The following is a 26,291-nucleotide window of genomic DNA, read 5'->3' as shown; positions in this document are numbered from 1 at the left end:
ACTTAAGGTCAAGAGTGCAGTGGGTGGAATTAGTGCCAGTGCTGTGACGAGTGCTAGTGTCAGTGCAGTGCCAAGTGCTAGTGTCAGTGCCAGTGTGGTGCGTGAGGATACTTCTGTGCGAGCCAGTCGTCCTCCCAGTCCGGGACCTCTTGCAAGCTCCCAAGCCCAGGGGAGAAGCAATGTCGAAGGGCATAAGGGTTCGGCAGGCCTTGTTAGGCGCACAGAAGTATCCTCGGTGGTTGCGGGCGTGTCTTCCAAAGACCGTCACTCCCACCTGCAGACGATTGAGCCCGTCTTTTTCTCGTCCGCTGATCAACTGTCAGGGAAGAAACGTTGGTCTCAGGTCTCGAGACCACTTAAACGCAGAGTCCAGTCCGCGAGTGCTCAGCCAGGTTGCAGTCATTGGCTCAGCTCTGACTCGCCGCAGTCATCTGTCGACTGCACTCCGCCCAAGAGGAGTAAGGTTCTGCCACAACAGAGCTCGACTGTTAAGGCTTTACCTCAGCCTACTGTAGTTTCTGCCGACCCCAAGTGGACTCTTCTACAGTCCATGCAAGCACAGCTTTCGGACTTGATGCGTGAGTGTCGGGCTGAGAGTGTTGCGCCTCCGCCTCCGCCTACACTCCCTCCGCCTGCGCTCGCTCCGCCTGCGCTCGCTCCGCCTGCGCTCGCTCCGCCTGCGCTCGCTCCGCCTGCGCTCGCTCCGCCTGATCGCAGTACCACCTGCCAGGCGTACGATGTTGAGCCTTGTTCTGAGTTTGCTGTTCCCAGTGGTGTTCAGCCTCCGCCTTCTTTAAGGCAACCTTTACAATGGGATCAGGAGGATTATACCTCTCTTCCTCCGCCTCCACTTGCTGCTCCACCAGTGGTGCAACACTCGGTTGAGGTACAACAACCTCTCCCGTCCATGAGTCAGTCTCCTCAGCTCTCGCTGCAGCGAGCTCAACCCTCCACAAGGCAAGCACCACTACACCTTAGCCTTGCGCCTCAGGAGCCTCAGCTTGCGAGACATTTACCTTGTTCTGCGCAGCCTCTACCTCATCGCGCTCCGCTCACACCACAGGAACAGGAACTTGCTACTCCGCTTCCGCCAACAGCTCAGCAAGCGCAACCCTTGGGTTCAACCACTCATGCTAGGAGTCAGCCTCCTCCACCCATGCGCCTTCCTTCTGCTTCGTCTTTTATTCAGCCTTTGCAGTCTGAGCCTCAGGTTTTTCCTCAACAGTTACTTGAAGAGGAAACCACTAATATTGTTCCTACTCGTTCTGACTCTGCTGTTCAGCATTCTTGTCCGATCTCTTCGCTACACTCTGGTGATGAGGCGTCTGATGATGAGGCGGCACACCTGGATCCCTCGTCAGACGTGGATGAATCCAAGCCTTCTCCACAGTCTATTGACTTTCGTAAGGTCTTGGCTCTGCTTAGGGAGGTTTACCCAGACCACTTTGTCTCTGCTATTCCCCGCTCTCCGCCATCTGAGTTTTCGCTGGGCATACAACAAGCTAAGTCCACCTATACTAAGCTAGTCCTAGCAAGGTCCTCTAAGAGAGCGTTAAGGATCTTAGGGGAGTGGCTGCAGACTAAGCAACACCTTGGCAAAACTTCTTTCATGTTCCCTCCGACTAAGCTCACTTCGAAAGCGAGCGTTTGGTATGCCACAGGAGAAGCACCAGGCTTGGGAGTACCTGCCTCTGCCCAGGCTGACTTCTCAAGTCTGGTAGACTCGCCTCGGAGAACTGCAATGAGGCGCTCTAAGGTTTGCTGGACCTTCTCAGACCTTGATCACTTACTGAAGGGAGTATTTAGAGCATTTGAGATGTTCAACTTTCTAGACTGGTGCCTGGGGGCCCTCAGCAAGAAGACCTCTCCTGCGGACAAGGATTCTGCCATGCTATTAATGTCCTGCATGGATAAGGCCATTAGGGATGGATCTGGTGAGCTTGCGTCGATGTTTGTATCAGGGGTTTTGAAGAAAAGGGAACAGCTGTGTACCTTCCTTTCCTCCAGCATTACACCTTGTCAAAGGTCACAACTCCTTTTTGCTCCGCTCTCGAAGTTCCTCTTCCCCGAAGAGCTGGTTAAGGACTTGTCTGCTGCCCTGATACAAAAGGACACACACGATCTTGTAGCCTCATCGGCTCGTAAGTCTAAGGTTGCTACCTCAGTCCCCAAGACTTATCGCTCCCCAGTGGCTGATACCCCTGCTACGAGGTTCATACCGCCCTTTCGTGGTAGAGCCCCCAGCCGAGGAAGCTCCCGTCCAGACTCTTACAGGAGCAAGTCTAGGAAAGGCTCCAAGACATCTAAAGGAAAAAACTGACTCTCCGCATCTCCAGACAGCAGTAGGAGCCAGACTCAAGATCTTCTGGCGAGCCTGGGAGAAGAGAGGTGCAGACGCCCAGTCTGTCAGTTGGCTGAGGGACGGTTACAGGATTCCATTCTGCCTCAAACCACCTCTGACCACATCTCCCATCAACCTCTCTCCCAACTACAAAGAAGAGGACAAGAGGCTAGCATTGCACCAGGAGGTGTCGCTACTTGTGCAGAAGAAGGCAGTGGTTATAGTCCGGGACCATCAATCCCCGGGCTTCTACAACCGTCTCTTTCTTGTGGCCAAGAAGACAGGAGGTTGGAGACCGGTGCTGGACGTCAGCGCGCTCAACGCGTATGTCACCAAGCAGACGTTCACGATGGAGACGACGAAGTCGGTCCTAGCAGCGGTCAGACAGGAGGACTGGATGGTCTCGTTGGACTTGAAAGATGCCTACTTTCACGTTCCTATTCATCCAGACTCCCAACCTTTCCTGAGATTCGTTTTTGGAAAGGTTGTCTACCAATTCCAAGCCCTGTGTTTTGGCCTAAGCACAGCTCCTATGGTGTTCACTCATCTGATGAGGAATATAGCAAAATTCCTACACTTATCGGACATCAGAGCCTCCCTCTACTTAGACGACTGGCTGTTGAGAGCCTCCACGAGTCGTCGCTGTCTGGAGAATCTCAACTGGACTTTGGACTTAATCAGACAACTGGGTCTGTTAGTCAATATAGAAAAGTCTCAGCTCATTCCCTCCCAATCCATTGTGTACCTGGGAATGGAGATTCGGAGTCAGGATTTTCGGGCTTTTCCATCGGCCCCCAGGATAAGCCAAGCCCTAGAGTGCATCATGAGCATGCTGAAGAGGAGCAGTTGCTCGGTGAGACAGTGGATGAGTCTCACAGGGACCCTTTCATCACTGGCCCTGTTCGTCGAGCTAGGGAGACTCCACCTCCGCCCTCTTCAATTCCATCTTGCAGCTCATTGGGACAAGGGTTCGACTCTCGAAGCAGTCTCTATCCCAATCACCCAAGAGATGAAGACCACTCTCCTGTGGTGGAAGAACAATCTCCTTCTCAGGGAGGGCCTATCGTTGGCTATTCAGACCCCCAATCTTCATCTCTTCTCAGATGCATCGGACTCGGGCTGGGGTGCGACCTTGAACGGACGGGAATGCTCGGGAACGTGGAACGAGGAACAGGGATTGCTCCACATCAACTGCAAGGAGCTACTAGCAGTTCATTTAGCCCTGCTGAACTTCAAGTCCCTCCTGCTAGGCAAAGTGGTGGAGGTGAACTCAGACAACACCACAGCCTTGGCTTACATCTCCAAGCAAGGAGGGACCCATTCGAGGAGCCTATTCGAGATCGCAAGGGACCTCCTCATTTGGTCAAGAGGTCTAAACCTCACTCTGGTCACGAGGTTCATTCAGGGCAATATGAACGTCTCAGCAGATCGCCTAAGCAGAAGGAATCAGGTCATTCCCAAACCTCACTCTGGTCACGAGGTTCATTCAGGGCAATATGAACGTCTCAGCAGATCGCCTAAGCAGAAGGAATCAGGTCATTCCCACGGAATGGACCCTCCACAAGAGTGTGTGCAACAGACTTTGGACCTTGTGGGGTCAACCTACCATAGATCTGTTTGCCACCTCCATAACCAAGAGACTTCCGCTGTACTGTTCCCCTGTTCCAGACCCTGCAGCAGTTCATGTGGATGCTTTTCTACTGAACTGGTCCCATCTCGACCTTTACGCATTCCCACCGTTCAAGATAATAAACAAAGTTCTGCAGAAATTCATCTCGCACGAAGGGACACGGCTGACGCTGGTTGCTCCCCTTTGGCCTGCAAGAGAATGGTTCACAGAGGTACTTCAATGGCTAGTCGACATCCCCAGGACTCTACCTCTAAGAGTGGACCTTCTACGTCAACCTCACGTAGACAGGTTGCACCCAAACCTCCACGCTCTTCGGCTGACTGCCTTCAGACTGTCGAAAGATTCGCTAGAGCTAGAGGCTTTTCGAAGGAGGCAGCCAGTGCGATTGCCAGAGCAAGAAGGGTTTCCACTCGTAGAGTCTACCAATCTAAGTGGGAAGTCTTCCGAAGCTGGTGTAGAGCCAATTCAATATCCTCTACCAATACCTCTGTGACCCAAATAGCTGACTTCCTTCTACATCTTAGGAATGAGAGATCCCTTTCAGCCCCTACGATTAAAGGGTATAGGAGTATGTTGGCTTCAGTTCTCCGCCACAGAGGTTTGGACCTTTCTTCCAACAAGGACCTTCAAGACATTCTTAAGTCTTTTGAGACGTCTAAAGAGCGTCGTCTATCCACTCCAGGCTGGAACCTAGACGTAGTCTTAAGGTTCCTTATGTCATCTAGGTTCGAACCTCTCCAGTCAGCTTCCTTCAAGGACCTTACCCTTAAGACTCTTTTTCTCGTCTGCCTTGCAACAGCTAAGAGAGTCAGTGAGGTTCATGCCTTCAGCAAGAACATTGGTTTCACGACCGAATCTGCAACATGTTCTTTTCAGCTCGGATTCCTAGCAAAGAACGAACTTCCTTCACGTCCTTGGCCTAGATCGTTTGAAATACCTAGCCTCTCCAACATGGTAGGTAACGAACTAGAGAGAGTTCTTTGCCCTGTCAGAGCTCTCAAATATTATCTTAAGAGGTCTAAACCTATTCGAGGACAGTCAGAAGCCTTATGGTGTGCCATCAAGAAACCTTCGAGGCCCATGTCCAAGAACGGGGTTTCGTATTATATAAGGCTTCTGATTAGAGAAGCCCATTCTCACTTAAAGGAGGAAGACCTTGCATTGCTGAAGGTAAGGACCCACGAAGTAAGAGCCGTAGCTACTTCGATGGCCTTTAATAAAAACCGTTCTCTGCAGAGCATAATGGATGCAACCTATTGGAGGAGCAAGTCAGTGTTTGCATCATTTTATCTTAAAGATGTCCAGTCTCTTTACGAGAACTGCTACACCCTGGGACCATTCGTAGCAGCGAGTGCAGTAGTAGGTGAGGGCTCAGCCACTACATTCCCTTAATCCCATAACCTTTTTTAACCTTTCTCTTGAATGCTTTTATTGTTGTTTTTATGGTTGTTACGGTAGGCTAAGAAGCCTTCTGCATCCTTTTGATTTGGCGGGTGGTCTATTCATTCTTGAGAAGCGCCTGGGTTAGAGGTTTTGTAGAGGTCCTTTAGTAGGGGTTGCAACCCTATATACTTTAGCACCTTTGGGTTGATTCAGCCTCCAAGAGGAACGCTGCGCTCAGTAAGGAAGACGAACCTAAAAAAGAGGCAGAGTAACGGTTCAATTCGACTTCCTTACCAGGTACTTATTATTTCATTGTTATTTGAGATAACTGTTATATGAAATATGGGATACTTAGCTATCCTTTAATCTTGTACACTGGTTTTCACCCACCCCCCTGGGTGTGAATCAGCTACATGATTATCGGGTAAGTTTAATATTGAAAAATGTTATTTTTATTAGTAAAATAAATTTTTGAATATACTTACCCGATAATCATGATTTAATCGACCCTCCCTTCCTCCCCATAGAGAACCAGTGGACCGAGGAATAATTGAGGAGGTGTCAACAAGAAGTACTTGAGTACCTGGCCACAGGTGGCGCTGGTAAGTACACCCCCTTCTAGTATTGTGATAGCTGGCGTATCCCTCCATAGAATTCTGTCGGGCAACGGAGTTGACAGCTACATGATTATCGGGTAAGTATATTCAAAAATTTATTTTACTAATAAAAATAACATTTTTTGAATAAGAAAGTCTTCAGTTTCCTCTTGAAAGCCGTAATGTCTTCACTCATTCGAATGTTTCGTGCGAGCTTATTATATAGTCTCGGGGCCGCATATTTAAAGGCTCTAGAGCCTAAAGTAGACGTATATCTAAGTTCCAACAGTTTCTCATTTTTGTATACTGATGCTTGATGCTTGCTGGCACGATGCTAAGGACTTTGTAAAGAGCATGGAAATTACAAAAATAAGTTGGGAGATTAAGTTTTAGCAAATGTTACTGTAGAAAGGTGGTTCCAGGTTAACCCTTTTACCCCCAAAGGATGTACTGGTACGTTTCACAAAACTCATACCTTTACCCCCATGGACGTACCGGTACGTTCTTGCAAAAAACTGCTATTTAAATTTTTTTTCATATTTTTGATAATTTTTTGAGAAACTTCAGGCATTTTCCAAGAGAATGAGACCAACCTGACCTCTCTATGACGAAAATTAAGGCTGTTAGAGCAATTTTAAAGAAAATATACTGCAAAATGTGCTTGAAAAAAATTAACCCCTGGGGGTAAAGGGTTGGAAATTTCCAAATAGCCTGGGGGTAAAAGGGTTAAGTTTTAGCAAATGTTACTATAGAAAGGTAGTTCCAGGTTAATGAGTTTTCCTGTAAATATTTAGAATGGCGTTAGAATAATTACCAATTATACATTGATAATGAAAAATGAAGTAATGATTTTATTAGAAGGTTTAAAGTAGGTTGTCCCTCGCTCGAGTTGTCATGGCTGGTTCAGCTTTGCCTAAAACAGTGTGCCCAATGTAAATAGTGTTGTTTGTGTGCGAAGAAAAATGACAGATTATTACAAATTTGTCATTTCAATGTTGTTACTGTTCTTAGAATATTTTATTTTTCCTTGTTTCCTTTCCTCACTGGGCTATGTTCACTTTTGGGGCCCCTGGGCTTATAGCATCCTGCTTTTCCCACTAGGGTTGTAGCTTAGCAAGTAATAATAATAATAATAATAATAATAATGATAATAATAATAATAATAATAATAATAATAATAATAATAATAGGACTTATTAGTTTCTGGGACAAGCCAGGAAAGTCATATGTTAAAGAATTATGTATGAAAATTGCCATGGCATTTTTTTTATGTATGTATGGCAGATACTGCAAGTGCCATAATTAATTTACACTATGTAATATTCTATATAATTCCTTAGCAATTGGATAATTAGATTTATTTATTTAAAAATGTTTACCTTGATCTGTTTCATTTATATCAATATCTTTTTAAGTTAATGTTAGCATATCTTGATTATACCTGACAAGAAATTAATTGATCGTTATATTCCTTTCTAGATCCAAAGAAGCCGAACACCTGGCATCTACGCTCGGAATACAAGGACTGTCGTCACTGTATTCGCAGATGAGCGATACTGAAGATGACTTCAGCGTGTGCTCTAGTTTGGACTCTCCGACAAGTCCAACAAGTTTAGAGCCTGCGTTTCCCGTGAGTTACGATGTATCGTCGAATGCAAGGCCCCGTGGTGTTGATGCAGTTAGCAATAAAGGAGACGAAACTATAAGTAATGAAAATATGCATAATAATTCATCCGTAATAACGCCTTTGTCGAAGGAAATCAAACACAGCTCGAGAGAAACGACCACCGACAATGACGTTAGAGGATTACAGTCGCAAATGCAAAATTATCAAAATAATAGTGCAGGAACATCCAGGAATCAGGAAAGAAAGGGGGTTGACCTTAGTTGGAACTTGCTGTATGACAATAGTGTAGAGGAGGACATTTTTAATTTTGATACTGAAAATTCTTGCGACACCCAGAGAGATCCAAATCGTAATCAAAGCGAGAGACATCCCTCCGCCTCTTCTCTCTCGAGCGTCTCGTCGCAGCCTTGCTGCATCTACGAGAATCCCGTTCACGATTCGCCAAAGCACCAGCAGAGACCTTACCCAAACGAAGGTGCTGCGCAACATTCCGATGCAGCGACTGCTAAAGATAAGGGATGTCACCCTCTTCCGCCCATTGACGTATCCAGAAAGATCAGCATCGGCGGTCGCAAGAACTCCGTTCCGCTGACTCCTCTCACGCCATTGACAAAGTCCGTTATTCCTGTCGTACCGAAGGCTAAAGTGCCGAGTCCTCAAGAGGTGGCTAGTAGCCAGTATATATTCGTAGCAGCTCAGCAAATATCGGAGGCGCAACTGCACGAGCAGAAAAAAGATTACAAACAAGCTCTCAATATGTACCGAGAAGGTGTCGGAACTCTGTTGCAAGGTGTCCAAGGTAGGTTTTCTCTTAGGTTGCTCTATTTTGATTAACTGCAGTTGTCTTTTTTTCAGCTTACTAAATTACTTCATAACCAATGTTTTCATTGCTTGAAATCTGGGTACATTCTCAAGGCTATATTTTTTATACATACATACTGTACATATACCAAGGCACTTCCCCCAATTTTGGGGGGTAGCCGACATCAACAAATGAAACAAAAACAAAAAAGGGGACCTCTACTCTACATTCCTTCCATCCTAACAAGGGACTCAACCGAGTTCAGCTGGTACTGCTAGGGTGCCACAGCCCACCCTTCCCCGTTATCCACCCGTTATTTTTTATAGCAAAGGTTTTTTTTTGTATTATATGCAAAGGTTAATTGGAATTTCTTAACAAAGAATGCAAGTGTTACCAGTTTTGAGCTATAAAAATGTCCTCAGGTGAATTTACAATCTCCATAGAGTTCGTATGAGTGAGTGAATTGTGGTATTATGGAAGATGGCAATACTGTACCCTTACCGACAGATTTGCGGGGCAGTTTATGGATTGATATTAGTAGATAGGCAGAAAGAAGTAACCTTTCAACATATAAGGAATGTAAATTGACTATTAACTCATTGTTATGGAAGAGAAGGAAGTGAGCTCAACTGTATTTGCTTGAATTGGAATAAGCAATTTTGCTTTGTGTAGCGAACTGTTTATATATGTGGTAAGAAAATTTGTCAAGAAGAATAAGCAGTATAAGGAGAGACTAGACTTTAAAGCAGGTAATGGCAGGGCATTAAAAAATGTTAGGAAAACTTTATTGAAATGGAAATAGATTTCCAAAGAAACAATAAATAAGATTACTGTCATGTATTCTATCAGTTAACCATGAAAAAAAATTGAACTGCTCATTGGAACAAAAGATCCCAGTTAAATTAATTTAAAGTATAGCTAGGTTGGTAGTGTCGCGGGCTTCTGTTTCAGAGGTCCCGAGTTCGCGTCCCCACCAGGACGCGGATATTGTGAGACCTTCTACCGGGGGTACTCCCCAGGGTGGCGCCTGGGGCAAGGTTAGAGGGGGCTAGTGATAGTCCCTGCTGGCTTATGGTCGCCCGAGCAGAATGATGTAGATCGTTTGAGTGGAGACCTTAAACCCGCAACTTCAACTTTTAACTTTTAAAGAAAAATTCTCTCAATTTTACCCAGCTAGAGGCAGAATCCCATATCTTGGTTTCCTAGTCTAGTATCAGTCCGTCATTACCGATGTCGACATTGAAAGTTCTTCTATAGATATTAGCCTCGGGAGGAAGGATGGTTGGTTACTGCTGTCAGTGTACCTCATGCAGTTCACTGTAGGCATTACTCGAGGGTCTTTGGAGCGTTCTTCTGTCCCCTATTTCCACTTGCTGTATATTATACCTCTGTCCCCGTAATATATTTTAAGAGTTTTTCCTTAGACTTATTTGTTGTTTATTTTTTGTAGACTCTTGGAAATTTGTTAGTGTTGAGGATGTACACTAAATAAATAAACTCTTGGGGCATTTTGACGTCTGTCATCGTAGTTTAGCAAATTACTGTACAGTATAGTGTGACAAAATATATATCGTATTATTTTATGTTCATCAAGGTAAACCATTTTTCAGTTGAAAGGCCTTAATCTATACTGTTGTTATCTAAACAAAATGTAGGTAGTGTTTTTAAAATTGTACTTATTTAAACTTGAAATAACTGGTACTGTATTAGATGTGTTTATGATCACTGTTTAGAAGACAATGCATCAGCTCTTTATCCATTCTCTAAATATTGCATATGCCGCTGAAATCATTTGTTTTGTCTATACACTTTCTCTTGTGTTAGTCTGCATTATTAACCAAAAGTGCCACCAGATTTTTGTTTAGTACACTGTCGATTGCGTCACGGTGACGTCTTTCAGATAAAGACGTCAACGTGTCGCAACGCCTTGCCTGTGCACAGAGTGACTAACTATTTGTGTTTATCGAGAAGCGAAGCTCAATGTCTGAAACTTTTTGTATTTGCATGCCGCAGGTACTACCGAGGATCAGTCCAAAAAGAGAGGTAATTTTTTGTTTTGGTAGGCCGTATATGCATGCCATTACAAACGAGTACTTTTCATGTTGTAGATTAGGCTTGACGTTTTTTTGTGATGTACTTTGTAGTCATGTTGCAAATTGTAAGTTTTTAGTTTGCGATAGATTCTCTCTCTCTCTCTCTCTCTCTCTCTCTCTCTCTCTCTCTCTCTCTCTCTCTCTCTCTCTCTCTCTCTCTCTCTCAAAAGTGTGAACAAGGTTGGAATGTATAATGAAATTTGTTAGGTTACTGTACAATTATTCCATTAATCATTGTATGCTGGTATTCATGTATGATAATGGAGGGAAGTGATATACTGCCAGTCCTTTTTAAATACCTTGGGCTTCAAATATATGATTTTGCGAAGAATTTTCAACTTTTAATTATAGAAAACAATTTATAGCAGTGTGTTACAGTACTTGAGGGCCTTAGAAATATCCATTTAACTGCCAATTGAAGGCCTTTCATCATTTCATTCATTATCTTGGGTGGTTTTCACGTAGGTGATCAAATTCTTCAGCACCACAGTGTTAGTAGTTCCCCGTGGCCTACTCACTAACTTTACAAATTCTTTTATGGTCTTTGAATACTATAGCTTTGTTATTCTTTAGTAGTACATTCTTATAAAGCAATAGGTGTTGAATTGTCAGCATTATCCACGATAGATTGCTATTGGATATAAAGCAGCTTAGGGACGTGACAAATTTGCATTAACATAATCTCGTAGGGGTCGCCCAAAGGATTTGTTTTTAAAAAAGTAAGTGAAGGAATAAAGTAAAGCAAAAGAGTTTGATATTAAGGATAGAATAAACAGAATGGATGACAAGTAAAAGGAAAAGATGGAGCTAAAGGAATACGGCAAAGAACATTAATTATTGTCTTTGATGTACAGTTGGACGCAGGAATTCTTGGCACACTTTCAGACCCTTACTATGTGGCCAGTTCCTGAGTGTAGCCCTGCCCACCACCACTTCCATCTCTCTTTACACTTGCTGCTTGGGTATTTGACTGTGACCACACTTGGTCTTGTGTGTGACACTTGTTCTTGTGTGTGTGACACCTATTCTTGTGTGTGACACTTGTTCTTGTGTATGGCACTTGTTCTTCTGTGTAGGAACCTACTCTTGTGTGTGATACTTGTTCTTGTGTATGTGACACTTGTTTTTGTGTGAGACACCTATTCTTGTGTTTGGGACATTTATTCTTGTGTGTGTGACACCTATTCTTGTGTGTGTGACACTTGTTCTTGTGTATATGACACTTGTTTTTGTGTATGACACTTGTTCTTGTGTTTGTGACATTTATTCTTGTGTGTGTGAGACACTTATTCTTGTGTGTGTGAGACACTTGTTCTTGTGTGTGTGACACCTATTCTTGTGTGTAATACCTGTTCTTGTGTGTGTGTGGCACCTATTTTTGTGTGTGTGACACTTGTTCTTATGTATGTGACACTTGTTTTTGTGTATGACACTTGTTCTTGTGTTTGTGACACTTGTTCTTGTGTTTTTGACACCTATTCTTGTGTTTGGGACATTTATTCTTGTGTGTGTGAGACACTTGTTCTTGTGTGTGAGACACTTGTTCTTGTGTGTGTGACACCTATTCTTGTGTTTGGGACATTTATTCTTGTGTGTGATACTTGTTCTTGTGTGTGTGACACCTATTCTTGTGTGTGTGAGACACTCGTTCTTATGTATGACACTTGTTTTTCTGTGTGCGACACTTGTTCTTCTATGTGCGACACCTATTCCTGTGTGTGTGACACTTGTTATTGTGTGTGACACTTGTTCTTGTGCGTTGCACTTGTTCTTGTGTGTGACACTTGTTCTTGTGCGTTGCACTTGTTCTTGTGTGTGACACTTGTTCTTGTGTGTTGCACTTGTTCTTGTGTGTGTGACACTTGTTCTCATGTGTGACACCTATTCTTGTGTGTGAGACATTTATTCTTTTGTGTGTGGCACTTGTTCTTGTGTGTGTGACATTTCTTCTTGTGTGTGACAATTGTTCTTGGGTGTGTGACATCTATTCATATGTGTGACACTTGTTCTTGTGTCTGTAACACTTGTTCCTGTGTGTGTGTGACACCTATTCTTGTGTGTGTGACACCTATTCTTGTGTGTGTGACACTTGTTCTTATGTATGACACTTGTTTTTCTGTGTGCGATACTTGTTCTTCTGTGCGCGACACCTATTCTTGTGTGTGTGACACTTGTTCTTGTGTGTGACACTTGATCTTGTGTGTGACACTTGTTCTTGTGTATGTGACACTTGTTCTTGTGTGTGTGACACTTGTTCTTGTGTATGTGACACTTGTTCTTGTGTATGACATTCGTTCCAGCGAATTCTTGTTCTGAGTGATGACAATTTATGAGCTCAGTCATGACCAGTTTATGATTATTATTTTCCTTATTAATATTATGATTATATTTATTTTGCAGAGTGTCATAAAGCATATTAAGCATTAGTTTTAATTATCTTTCTGATCTTTTTACATGGCATTTATAAGGAGGAATGACCATTGTACTTATACCATTGGTATTGCTTTGAAGTAAATGAGAGTAAGATATGCCATAGAACCTCTTGTGTATTTGTGTTTTTGTTTCAAATATTTCGTATAATTCAGATGCTTTTTGACATCTTGCTAGCATGTAAGCAATCGCTTTTATGTATGATAGAGAATATATTGTTGTAATATTGTTTTATGAAATGTATGCTGTGAATTTTATTCAGTTAGATTTATATTTTGCTTGTAGCACATATCTTTTGTCGTTTGCGCTGAATTAAATGTTCCACGAAGATCAGAATGAATAGTAAGTAAAGGAGTTTAAAAGTTCTGTTTTATGTTGCTGTTTTAAAGAGAATTCAGCTTAAAAAGTACACCATGCATGTTTATTCATATAGTTGTTAAATCTTTTCTTTAAGAAGTAATTTTTGTAGGTTATTGTTATTCTATGAAAGAAGTTAGATATTATTATTATTATTATTATTATTATTATTATTATTACTAGCCAAGCTACAACCCTAGTTGAAAAAGCAAGATGCTATAAGCCCAAGGGCTCCAATAGGGAAAAATAGCCCAGTGAGGAAAGGAAATAAGAAAATAAATAAATGATGGGAACAAATTAAAAATAAATCATTCTAAAAAAAGGAACATCGTCAAAATAGATATGTCATATATAAACTATTAACAACGTCAAAAACAGATATGTCATATAAAAAGAAAAAAAAAATGAAATTATTGTTGGCGTTTGTTGCAATTCAGTTTTAAAATATTTTTATTCCATCAGGTCCTCAACTTAAAGAAATTCAGAGATACAAACAGATTGAACTGATATCCCAAATCTCAGATATTGTATCAAAAAATTATAATTTAATGCAGTAAGCGAGACGACGTTGGCAATATGAAACAGGACTTTTTGTCGACTCTTGCAGCTGAAAATTGTAGGCATGTGAGCTAGGGGAAACTTATCCTAGGAGAAAGTCAACAAAATTTTTACTTACAAAGTTTTTAAGTTGAAGATTTTCTTTAGTATTGCTTAACTAGAGTGGTTGGTACTTTTTTTTTAGAATGTTATTACTCATTTCTATTGCTAATTTCTCTCTTCTCTAAATGGAAAATAAGTTTATTTTTATGCGTATTCATACCTTTCGCTCTTTGAAATATGGATTATCTTCAGCGGTGCTAAAACGGCTTAAAGAATAGTCCTATTAACCCTTCCACCCCCAATGGACGTACCGGCACGTTCTTGCAAAAACACTTATTTACATGTTTTTGCATATTTTTGATAATTTGATGAGAAACTTCAGGCATTTTCCAAAAGAATGAGACCAACCTGACCTCTCTATGACAAAACTCAAGCCTGTTAGAGCATTTTGAAAATAAAATATTTAGCAAAATGTGCTCAAAATTTAACCTTAACTTGGGGGTAAAATGGTTAAAGCATGATAGTTTGTATTTGTGTACAATTTTCAAAATTATTTTTATTTTTTATAGCTGTACAAAAATGAGTCCTTTAATTTATGCTTCTTGGCTAGATCACCCAACATGTTTTAAGGTTTAAAGGCCGCTCAAGAATGGCAGAGGCAAGGGACAGTGAAATTGCCCTATCAAGCAGGACAATGCCTTAGAGACTGACCTATTATACATGTGATCAGTGCCCAAGCCCCCTCTCCACCCCTCTCCATTACTGTATTATATTAAATGATGAACTGTTTAACCCTTTTACCCCCAAAGGACATACTGGTACGTTTCACAAAACCCATCCCTTTACCCCCATGGACGTACCGGTACGTCCTTGCAAAAAAATGCTATAAAAATTTTTTTTTTTATATTTTTGATAATTTTTTGAAAAAATTCAGGTATTTTCCAAGAGAATGAGACCAACCTGACCTCTCTATGACAAAAATTAAGGCTGTTAGAGCAATTTAAAAAAAATATACTGCAAAATGTGTTGGGAAAAAAATAACCCCTTGGGGGTTAAGGGTTGGAAATTTCCAAAGAGCCTGGGGGTAAAAAGGTTAAAGTCGAAACGTTATCGCTCAGTATATCCTTTTTCATGTTTCAGGAGACGGAGACGGCAGCCGGAGAGAAGCCGTCAGACGCAAGACCGCTCAGTACCTGCAACGTGCCGAACAGTTAATGGCGAGGCTGACGCGCAAAGATAAGAGAAAGGATCAGGTTAGGATTACGTTGCTCATTGACCTTCTATAAGAAGGCATTTGGATCTGTTTAAAATGGGGCTATGCCTAACCTACAGTCTTTATAATTTAGAACTGTTAACTATCAATGCCTCTGCCGTATGGTAGGGGAGTTATTTGAAAAACAATACTTCGAAAGGGATCTAAATGTAGAGATTATATTTAAAGAGAAATCTTTATTAACAATGATATTCCATCATCCTAAAATTGAGTACTTTAGTAGTAGATCTCCCTCCTGTTGTTTTGTTTCAAGTTGAAGTTTATACCCAGCACATCTATTTATTAACCCTTTTACCCCCAATGGACGTACCAGTACGTCCTTGCCAAAAAACTGCTATTTACATATTTTTGATAACTTTATGAGAAACTTCAGGCATTTTCCTAAAGAATGAGACCAACCTGACCTCTCTGTGACAAAAATTAAGACTGTTAGAGCAATTTAAAAAAAATATATTACAAAATGTGCTTAAAAAAAAAACGCCTGGTGGTTAAGGGTTGGAAAGTTCCAAATAGCTTGGGGGTAAAAGGGTTAAGAAATTATCTTGATACTGAATGCTGGAGTATCATAACACTCAAAAGAACAAAGGTTATAGCCAAGATTCAGGCATTCTGATATTTAATATTGTCATGACCAAATCTCTGCAAGACTCATGACTTTTGGCCGGGGAGCAATGACGACTTGTCAACCTGGTTATGTTGACTTTTCCAAGGTTAAATAACAATGGAATGAGTATAGAAATAAACTGAAAAATGGATTAGGAAGCTGAATAATTTGTCTATATAGCATTTATGGTTCCATGAATGGGATCCTCAGAGGTTTAGGGAGGGTAGTAAGTGGTAATAGATTATGAAATCAATGTGGGACATTTTGTAATAATCCACTTGGTTTGTTGAAGATGCTTTTGTTATCTATACAGTAATTGGATTGGTGATTCACCTGGTTACCATTTGTATTTTGAATTATCATCATTAAGATTAGTTAAAATACTCTACCTTATAGAAATAATAATATTTGTATAGGGTTTGATATAATATAGTATTTTTTATGCAAAACTTTTGTTTACTCAACTTTATAAATAAATCTATCGCTTAGGATTGCGACGGTTCTGCCGTAGAGGCCGATGTAAGCGGCGAAGCTGGTCTGAAGTGTCGAGCGTCAGACCTCAAGAGATATCGAGTCGCAGGCTCGGCGGGCTCCGTCATCATAGCCACGGACACAACAAATGGAGATACAGTTGCTATAAAGGTAATTAGATTTTCAGGCTAGTTCTCGTGTGAATTTTGTAGTATATTTACTGTATTATGTTTTATTTCAAATCAAGTTTGTCATTGTTGTGGCCTGATTGGTAACGTCTCTGTCTGGTGTTTGCCAGATGGGAGTTCGAGTCCCACTCAGACTCGTTAGTGTCATTAGTGTCTGCAACCTTACCATCCTTTTGAGCTAAGCTTTTGGGGGGGATTTGGGGGAGCCTATAGGTCTATTTGTTGAGTCATCAGCAGCCACTTCCTGGCCTTCCCTGGTCCTAGCTTGGGCGGAGAGGGGGCTTGGGCGCTGATCATATGATATATGGTCAGTCTCTAGGGCATTGTCCTGCTTGATAGGGCAATGTCACTGTCCCTTGCCCCTGCCATTCATGAGCGGCCTTTAAACCTTTAAAGCCTTTAAATAATATTTGTTCCAACACAGGGACTTACCTCGAACTACTTTCTTAGGAGTTACCTGGAACCTCCTCTCAACCGACCAGAGTTTTGTGTAGTTTACCCTACTTCCGTTTTCTGTGGTGATAGGCCTATGCGGATGGATACGTGCTCTGAGGGCAATCTCGAGGCACACAAAACTCTGGTTGGTTGAGAGGAGGTTCCAGGTAACTCCTAAGAAAGTAGTTCTTGGTAAGTATGTTAGGAAAAATACAAATTACCAGTAATTTGTGATATTTCTTCTATCTGGAAAACTCTATACAGTAATTTGATTTGCAGGTGCTTATCAAGAGTGGTGGTGGAAGCGGAGAGAAAACAATTGTGCCTCAAAGCGTGCCATATATGGTACCTATCATTAGGTACCACGAGACTGACAGCGCTATATACCTCGTGCTCAAATTTATTAGGTGAGTGTGTGTGTTATTTCTATTACTGATGCTTAACCCTTTTACCCCCAGGCTATTTGGAAATTTCCAACCCTTAACCTCCAGGGGGTTATTTTTTTCCCAGCACATTTTGCAGTATATTTTTTTTAAATTGCTCTAATAGCTTTAATTTTTGTCATAGAGAGGTCAGGTTGGTCTCATTCTCTTGGAAAATGCCTGAATTTTCTCAAAAAGTTATCAAAAATCTGAAAAAAAAAATGTTTATAGCATTTTTTTGCAAGGACGTACCGGTACGTCCATGGGGGTAAAGGGATGGCTTTTGTGAAACGTACCAGTACGTCCTTTGGGGGTAAAAGGGTTAATGTACCAGCAGTACCAGCCAAACTCGGCTGAATCCCTCGTCAGGCTGGGAGTAGCGGAGAGGGGAAAGGTCCCCTTTTGTTCATTTGTTTGATGTTGGGTACCTCCTAAATTTGGGAAGTACCTTGGTAAATAGAAATAGATGCTTAATATAGATGTATTAACCCCTTCAACGCTGCTACTTAAATGTGTATTTGTTTTACCATACAGTAAGAAAGAGCAGCAACGTATACGTCTACGTAATTCTTTGTTCCTAACCAAGCAAAGCAGGTTTTATACATTGGGAGGGGTTTAAGGCAACGTATTGTTTACCAGAGAGTTGCTGAAGCTCCACCCACTATTCATTTCCACCAATAACTATCTGATGGACGTCGTGACGTCATCTTCATATGAGGTATGGGGAGGGCTTTCTTGAATACGTAGCCTGTGTTCCTCAGGCAGTCATTCGTGAAGGATTGTCGTAGTTTTACGAGTAAAAATTGTGAATTTGAATTATAAACAATTTTCTCATTTATTTTTGTCCTATTTCACATATATTTTTGCTTGGGTGATGATAGTGCTTCTGTTTTAGGGTCTGATACCCAAGATGAGGATTAGTGTGTTGCAGTGATAGTAATGATATTTACTTATATTGTTATATTATTGTTATTTTTGCTATTATAATTATTGGCCGCAAGTGAATGTTGATATGCTGGCAATCAAAGGGGGTTCTCAAGTGGTATGCCGGGACGGGTTACAGTGCAACCGAGCAGTAGCGAAGGGGTTAATATATGTTTCCATCTTTCCGTACTACTATCATGTATGCTACACGTTCGGTTGGAACCCTCCTTAACCCTTTTACCCCCAAAGGACATACTGGTACGTTTCAGAAAACTCATCCCTTTACCCCCATGGACATACCGGTACGTTCTTGCTAAAAACTCCTATTTAAATTTTATTTTGCATATTTTTGATAATTCTTTGAGAAACTTTAGGCATTTATCCAAGAGAATGAGACCAACCTGACCTCTCTATGATGAAAATTAAGGCTGTTAGAGCAATTTGAAATAATATACTGCAAAATGTGCTTGAAGAGAAATAACCCCTGGGGGTTAAGGGTTGGAAATTTACAAATAGCCTGGGGGTAAAAGGGTTAATATATTCAAGCTATAGACACTGTTCTTGTGTAATCTGGTACTTGGAATCTGGTATATTAAATTATGCTTCACATTCTAAATTATTTCCATCTTGAAGCTCTCAATATACAGCAGATTTACAAAGTCTTTATTTATTGTAAGCATAGAAATAGACTTGTATTGGCAGGATATTGTTGGGTGGTTTACAATTGAGATTGAGGTACACTTAAGAGTGGGGAAAGTCACCCCTCCATGAAGAAATGCTTTAACTATAACTTTGGAAATTGTTGGCCTCCAGAGATACTGACATGAAACCGATTAGAATGTCTTATTATTATTTGTTCATGTTATGTTGCCAGTCCTTTGAAAGATGAGAATGTCGACTTCATGTTTTGATGGAACTCTTAATAATAAGGATAATGATATTAATAATGGTCAGGTTATTTTGGACCGGCAATAAAATTGTTCATTATTCTGAGTAAGTCATCAGACAATAAATTGATATTTAAGAGTTTGTAGTACAAATTCATTTGAATACTTCTGCTGGTTGGGTATATAGTTCTCTCTCATAGGAATAATTAACCCATTTGTATCTTTATATTTAATTTCAAAATTATATGGTCATTTGTCTTTCTTGACATTGTTTCCTCATTATTAATCAAAAAGTTATCTTGTCTAAATACATTTACATTTTCTAATATAATGTAATTGATGCACTTTTCTTTCCATTACAGTGGTGGTAAATTATGGAGTCACATCGGTAAATATGTGTCCGAAGCATATCCAGGCCACGGAGAATTGTTCGACATAACGAGCGAAAACACATATGCCGGCCGCCGCCTCTTATTGGAAAATGCAGACTGCGATGGATTGGCCATCGATGGTCTATCCCTCTGTGAGACGCCTTCCATGGTGTCCAACATTTCCTCACAACAGTCTTGTCCTCTTCCTCCTCCGTCTAATAACCTCCTCGCTGTGCCCGATAACGGTTCAGTTGACGGATGCTCCACTTGTTCAGAGGCGTCTTCATCTTGTTTGCCGGATGGATATCTGCCGATATTTTCTGATTACACTCCTAGTTTACCATCCTCTTCTTCCATGGTTGTTATTACCCCTGTTGGGGACGACGCAAATCAGGATGGTGATTCGGTGCCAAAATCCAGCAGTACGGGAGCTTTGATCTTGACGTCGGTATGCACCGAAGAGGGTGAGCACACGGAGAGAGATAAGGTGAAAGAGGCAAAGATACCAACTCCAGAAGAGAGACACATCGTTGGCGGTGCAGTTTGTGAAATTCGTAACAATACCGAAGTCAATGGCGATAGCGTTAGTATCGGAAGTGATACCCTTTCGGGAGTCAGCGAAGATTTCAGTTGTTCCTTGCCTCCCAATGTTCCTGATCTGCTGCCTGATCCAATGCCATTGCCAGAGGTCAAGATAACGTTCGATGCGGTGGAAGCCGACGAGACGTATTTGAAGAGCGAGAGGAAAAATAATGATCATAACTCTCAAGTAGAAGGACATGGTCAAATCACGTCTGGGAAAGAGACTATTGTTGAAGAAGTTCCATGTTATTTAAGTGATATTGGTGAAGAAGTCCAGTGTGATAATTTTTACAGATTATGTGATAACGTAGAGATTAGTTCAGATAATGGGAAAGGTGCTGCTGCTGTGGTCGCGAGGGTAGGAGCCGGTAGTCCAGACACTCACTTGAAGGTCGACGACGACAAAGACGAAATTAGCGTGACGGACACGTCCTTTGCGAGCGTAACCCTGCCGTCGTTCTCGTGGACGAAAAGAGAAGACTCTGAACTGGCTCTCCTCGATATAGAGGACTTGATAAGGAACTCGAAAATGTTGTTGCAGAATGTCGATCATACATTGCAGCAAAGTAAAACTCGGAGCGTGTTAGCACTGAACGAATCAGACGAAAGTGCGTCCGTCGAGCATTCAGAGCTCCCTTTTGACGGAGCAAGTGCAACTCCCGATCAACAGGATAAGGCAAAAGCCGTTTGCAAAGGGACAAAAATAACGGAAGGTGGAAAATCCCAGGAAATTAAAAGTGGTTCCAAAGTTGCATCTGTGTATGACACCACGGCTGCTCATTTGGAAGTAGAAGTCTCTAGTCAGAAAACTGATAGAAAAGAAAAACAGCCGTCTAAAGGTCTGAACTCTCCGGGTTTATCGTTAAAAACACCTGCCAAGGAAAGTGAAGGAAAAGTAAATAATTCAGTTGTAAAAAGTGAACCAGCAAATGAGGTTAGTTCTCAAAACGCAGTACCTCATGGTAACAACCTACCCGAGGGGCCGTTGGACGCTACTGACGATAATAGAAACTACAACGTTAGTACAAATGGGCCTAAAGATAATCTTAGTCCGGGTCATTATGCAGAGCCACTAGAGAATTCCATCGGAAGCCTCTTGGAGCAGTATTCGGCCAACCGTGGTCACGACGCACGGCCGAGACTGCCCGAAGGCATTGTGAAGATCTGGTCCTCGCAGGTGATATCGGCGCTCACTGCTTTGCATACTTTAGGTATCATATGGGGGTAAGTAAAGTACACATATATGTAATATGTTAATCCTTTTACCCCCAATGGACATAGTGGTACGTTTCACAAAACTCATCCCTTTACCCCCAATGGACGTACTGGTACGTCCCTGCAAAAAACTGCAATTTACATTTTTTTTTTGCATATTTTTGATAACTTTATGAGAAACTTCAGGCATTTTCCAAAAGAATGAGCACATTTTGTCTAGATATATTGATATTCAGATATATATATATTCAAGCACATTTTGCAATATATTTTTTTTTTAAATTGCTCTAACAGCCTTAATCTTCATCATATAAGAGGTCAGGTTGGTCTCATTCTTTGGGAAAATGCCTGAACTTTCTCATAAAGTTAAAAAAAATATGCAAAAAAAAAATGTAAATAGCTGTTTTTTGCAAGGACGTACCAGTACGTCCATGGGGGTAAAGGGATGAGTTTTGTGAAACGTACCAGTACGTCCATTTGGAGTAAAAGTGTTAAGTACAGTACAATATGTTCTGTATAGTTTAGGTGTTGCATTCTTTTAAGGCATAGCATTTTACCTTTTGTTGATTTTTCCAATCTTGATGTATGACTAGGTAACTTTATAGATAAGTAGCGAATGATTGACATTCGTACCGTTTGATTTTCAGCATTGTTGACAAGTCCATTCAGATGATATTAATGAGGCTAAAGTGATTAATATGCTTAGAAGGAATGAGGGGAGAAGGATGGGTAGTGGTAGTGGTGGGGAGGGGCAGTAGCTGTAGAGAACGACACCTCAAAGTAACGGGGGATGTTGAGGAGGGAGAAGTCTAATTGGAAAAGGACCTCTGGTAGTGGTATCACTCGCCCCAGTATTAATACCGACACCCTTTTAGGGGTGAGTGAGCTGGGTATATTCCTGGCATTCCATGCAACTTTTTTCTCTGGTATATTTAGCAGCATTTATACCTTAGAAATGGTGCTTTAAGGAGCATTTCACTGGGCGACACAGGTCCCTTGCCCAGAAATAGATTTTTCCTTCGTCAAAATCCCTTTTTTAATCAGTATTTGAAATTACTAGTACTACTTTCATGCTGTCTTCAGCTTTACAGTTAACAGTTATGTGGTGTCATACATTTCCCTGTGTACATGTAATATTGTACAGTATTATTGAACAGTAAAATTGCATGGTTGAAGATAGCAGGTTTGGCTAGATTATTTGAAAAGAAAATTTTGTGGAATGGTCTTCCTAATCTGGCAGCGGAATCGCTGAAACTTAAGAAGCCAAACATGCAGCGAATGTATTTATGTTGAACCGGTTGACGTAAGTCTTTCTTCATGATAGATCTGTTTTAACATTACTGATTTTCAGAAGTAATACTTCTCATATATAGTTTATTTCCTTATTTCCTTTTTTTTCATTGGGCTATTTTCCTTGTTGGGGCCCTTGGGCTTGTAACATTAAGTTTTTCCAAGTAGGGTTGTAGCTTAGTAATGGTGATGATAATACAGTAATAGTAATGAATAAATGTACTGTATCCTTAATTTTACTGTATTTTTACATTACATTAAGATCTTTCAGAAATTATAAATTATATTTTATATTTCAGAGACTTCAATCCTGACAACTTATTGCTGGACGAAGGCGGAAGTATCCTCCTGACTTACGAGAGTCGCTGGTCGTGCGTGCAGCATGACATTCGAGGAGGCAAAGGCTGGAAGATAATGAACGGCGAGGCCTTCAACGTGTGGAAAGGCTATTTGGCCCCCGAGCTTGAATCTCCATTAACGTATCCAAGTGCCGCTTCTGACTGGTGGTCTGTGGGAGCGCTCATGTATCATATGTTGACTGGTCAGGTGAGTTCACTGGTGAATAGGAGGATTTGCTGAGTAGATGATTTCGAAATTTAATTCTTAACCCTTTTTCCCCTAATGGACGTACTGGTACGTTTCACAAAACTCATCCCTTTGCCTCCATGGACGTACTGGTATGTCCTTGCAAGAAAATGCTATTTACATTTTTTTTGCCTATTTTTGATAACTTTATGAGAAACTTCAGGCATTTTCCAAAAGAATGAGACCAACCTGACCTCTCTATGACAAAAATTAAGGCTGTTAGAGCAATTTAAAAAATATATATTGCAGAATGTGCTTTAAAAAAAAAGATGCCTGGAGGTTAAGGGTTGGAAAGTTCCAAATAGCCTGGGGGTAAAAGGGTTAATTGGTATACCTGTACAGGCTTTCGGCCTGCATCTGTCTATTTAAAAAGTTTCCTAGTAATATTAACAATGGTTTTGACGTACATCAAGAAATATCAACAATGTTTTTTTTACCTCCATTTGTATTGTCTTAGAATATTCTAAGGAATATCATAAAAATTAAATTGATTTCAATGGAGGCATGAAAGCTTAAAAATTTTAAAATCTAAGGGTATGCTGTGTTTTATTTTGGTTGATTAATGTTTTTTAAAGTTGTAAATATTTTCTTTTGAGAATTGGGTCACTTTCAAAATAAAGCCAAGGTGTCTCTTTGTGCCACTACAGTTTTTTCTCATTTGTTTTTCATTCTAAATTAAAAATAATAAAGGGATTAACCGCTGAGGAAGAGGTAGATTGAGAGCGCGGGCCAGAAACATTGACCCCACATAGAAGTGGGAAAAGATGCCGACAAAGAAGAAGATGATGATGATTCTAAATTGAAAATAAATCGACAAAATTAGATAGTTTATTGCAGTATACTGTGAAAACATGCACAATTGGAATTCATTAATGATTTTGTTCTCCCGGCAGTGTGTTTCATCTGCTCATCCCTCGGGTATCACATCTCACACGGAACTATTTATGCCTTCTCACCTGTCTCCGGAGGCTGCGTCTCTCCTCTCTCAGGTAAGGCTTATGTTAGGGAATATATTTTGCTATTGAGGAGAATAGTTCTGTAGGCATTATCCTTTAGTAGGACCAGGACTTCGGCAATGCTGGAACGGCCATTAAAATTCATGTACACTACCATTGAGAAAATCTGGTTATCTTTATTTTGTTTGATTTTTAATTGGGAAGATAACTTTATATGTGAGATTATCTTCCTAGTATTATTTCATATTTTATCTTCCTTTTAATCCAAAATCTAATAGTTTCCTCTTACATGTTTTTTGAACAAACAGTCATTTCAATTAAATATTCTTCATTAACCCTTTTACCCCCAATGGACGTACTGGTACGTTTCACAAAACTCATCCCTTTACCCCCATGGACGCACTGGGACGTCCTTGCAAAAAACTGCTATTTACATTTTCTTTTGCATATTTTTGATAACTTTATGAGAAACTTCAGGCATTTTCCAAAAGAATGAGACCAACCTGACCTCTCTATGATGAAAATTAAGGCTGTTAAAGCAATTTAAAAAATATATATTGCAAAATGTGCTTGAAAAAAAAATGCCCGGGGTGTTAAGGGTTGGAAAGTTCCAAATAGCCTGGGGGTAAAAGGGTTAACTTGTATATAGAATACCAAATGTGAGCAACTTTAAATCATTTTTTTTTTCCAGATATTATGTACTGTTAAATGAGCTAGATTTAATTATGATCACGTTTCCCACATATCAAATTAAATTTTTCAATACCACACAGTATTCTAGAAGTTTTATTCCAGCTGGGACCAAGCTGTGGCATGATCTCCTTAATCGGGTAGTTGAATCAGTAGAGCTTCAAAAGTTCAAAGTTGCAGCAAATGTTTTTATGTTGAACAGGCTGACATAAGTCTATTTATAGTCTATATATTAATTATCTGTTTTAATGTTACTGTTTTTAAAATATTTTATTGTTAATTTTTTCTCATTTATTTATTTCCTTATTTCCTTTCCTCACTAGGGTATTTTTACTTATTGGAGCCCTTGGGCTTATAGCATCTTGCTTTTCCAACTAGGGTTGTAGTTTAGCTATTAATAATACAGTAATAATAATAATACATACATACATATACCAAGGCACTTCCCCCAATTTTGGGGGGTAGCCGACATCAACAAATGAAACAAAACAAAAAAGTGGACCTCTCCTCTCTACGTTCCTCCAGCCTAACAAGGGACTCAACCGAGTTCAGCTGGTACTACTAGGGTGCCACACCCCACCCTCCCACATTATCCACCACAGATGAAGCTTCATAATGCTGAATCCCCTACTGCTGCTACCTCCGCGGTCATCTAAGGCATCGGAGGCAGCAGCAGGGCCATAATAATAATAATAATAATATTAATCATAATAATAATAATAATAATAATTTAGTGATGAATTTTCCTTTCAGTTGTTGTGTGCCCACCCAACAGAAAGGCTCGGAGGTGGCGTCGCTGGCCCACAGGAGATCAAAGACCATGCCTTCTTCATGGGTATACAGTGGACCGAATAAACGGCTCCCACGTGTAAGTGCCAGAACGGATAAGTGAGCCTCTGTGAACATATCATGGTCGGTATTTTTCACGGTCGCATTATTGCTCTTTTTTGGCATTTTTGATTCTCTCGGTGTCTCAACAATTTGCTGGTTCAGATAATGTATTTGGAAAACCGAATATTGTCACGATACTTTCAGGTGTACTCGAAACTTTGTTGTCATATACTGTATTGGAATTTTAGTAGAATTACACTTTGTTATAGCCTCAAAGATTAATGTATCCCAATTTTTGGCACTAACGCACAGATTGTTTAACATTTTTAGGTGTTAGCTAACGAAAATTTGTCGTAAAATCACTCTTTGGCATTCTCGTTATGAATTGTGTAATTGTCAATATCTTTTACGAACGATGTACAGAAATTTGAGGTCACATATTTCCCTTTGAGACTAAAGATTATATATATATATATATATATATATATATATATATATATATATATATATATATATATATATATATATATATATATATATATATATATATACATATATATATACATATATATATATATATATATATATATATATATATATATATATATACATATATATACATATATATATATATATATATATATATATATATATATATATATATATATATATATATATATATATATATATTTAACTATATACTTGCAA

General features: G+C 40.4%; 1 protein-coding gene across 2 annotated transcripts in view; it reads left to right on the top strand.

Annotated features, from left to right (window-relative positions):
* The window catches only part of LOC137620484 (ribosomal protein S6 kinase delta-1), a 46,264-nt gene extending 20,233 nt beyond the window's left edge, over positions 1 to 26,031 (top strand). Inside the window, exons 5-13 of one of the 2 annotated variants that reach the window (XM_068350648.1) lie at positions 7,430 to 8,376; positions 10,393 to 10,422; positions 15,000 to 15,112; positions 16,226 to 16,378; positions 17,110 to 17,237; positions 19,426 to 21,240; positions 22,821 to 23,067; positions 24,000 to 24,095; positions 25,506 to 26,031. In XM_068350648.1, coding sequence (XP_068206749.1) covers positions 7,430 to 8,376; positions 10,393 to 10,422; positions 15,000 to 15,112; positions 16,226 to 16,378; positions 17,110 to 17,237; positions 19,426 to 21,240; positions 22,821 to 23,067; positions 24,000 to 24,095; positions 25,506 to 25,607 — 3,631 coding nt within the window. In that variant the 3' untranslated portion in view covers positions 25,608 to 26,031. The remainder of the gene's footprint in view (positions 1 to 7,429; positions 8,377 to 10,392; positions 10,423 to 14,999; positions 15,113 to 16,225; positions 16,379 to 17,109; positions 17,238 to 19,425; positions 21,241 to 22,820; positions 23,068 to 23,999; positions 24,096 to 25,505) is intronic. The other variant, XM_068350649.1, reaches the window with a different exon arrangement.
* Positions 26,032 to 26,291: the final 260 nt, after the last annotated feature.

Source organism: Palaemon carinicauda, chromosome 27 (genome assembly GCF_036898095.1).
Source record: "Palaemon carinicauda isolate YSFRI2023 chromosome 27, ASM3689809v2, whole genome shotgun sequence".
Taxonomy (NCBI): Eukaryota; Metazoa; Arthropoda; class Malacostraca; order Decapoda; family Palaemonidae; genus Palaemon; species Palaemon carinicauda.
Note: the sequence above shows the minus strand (reverse complement) of the source record. Positions and strands in the feature narration are given on the sequence as shown.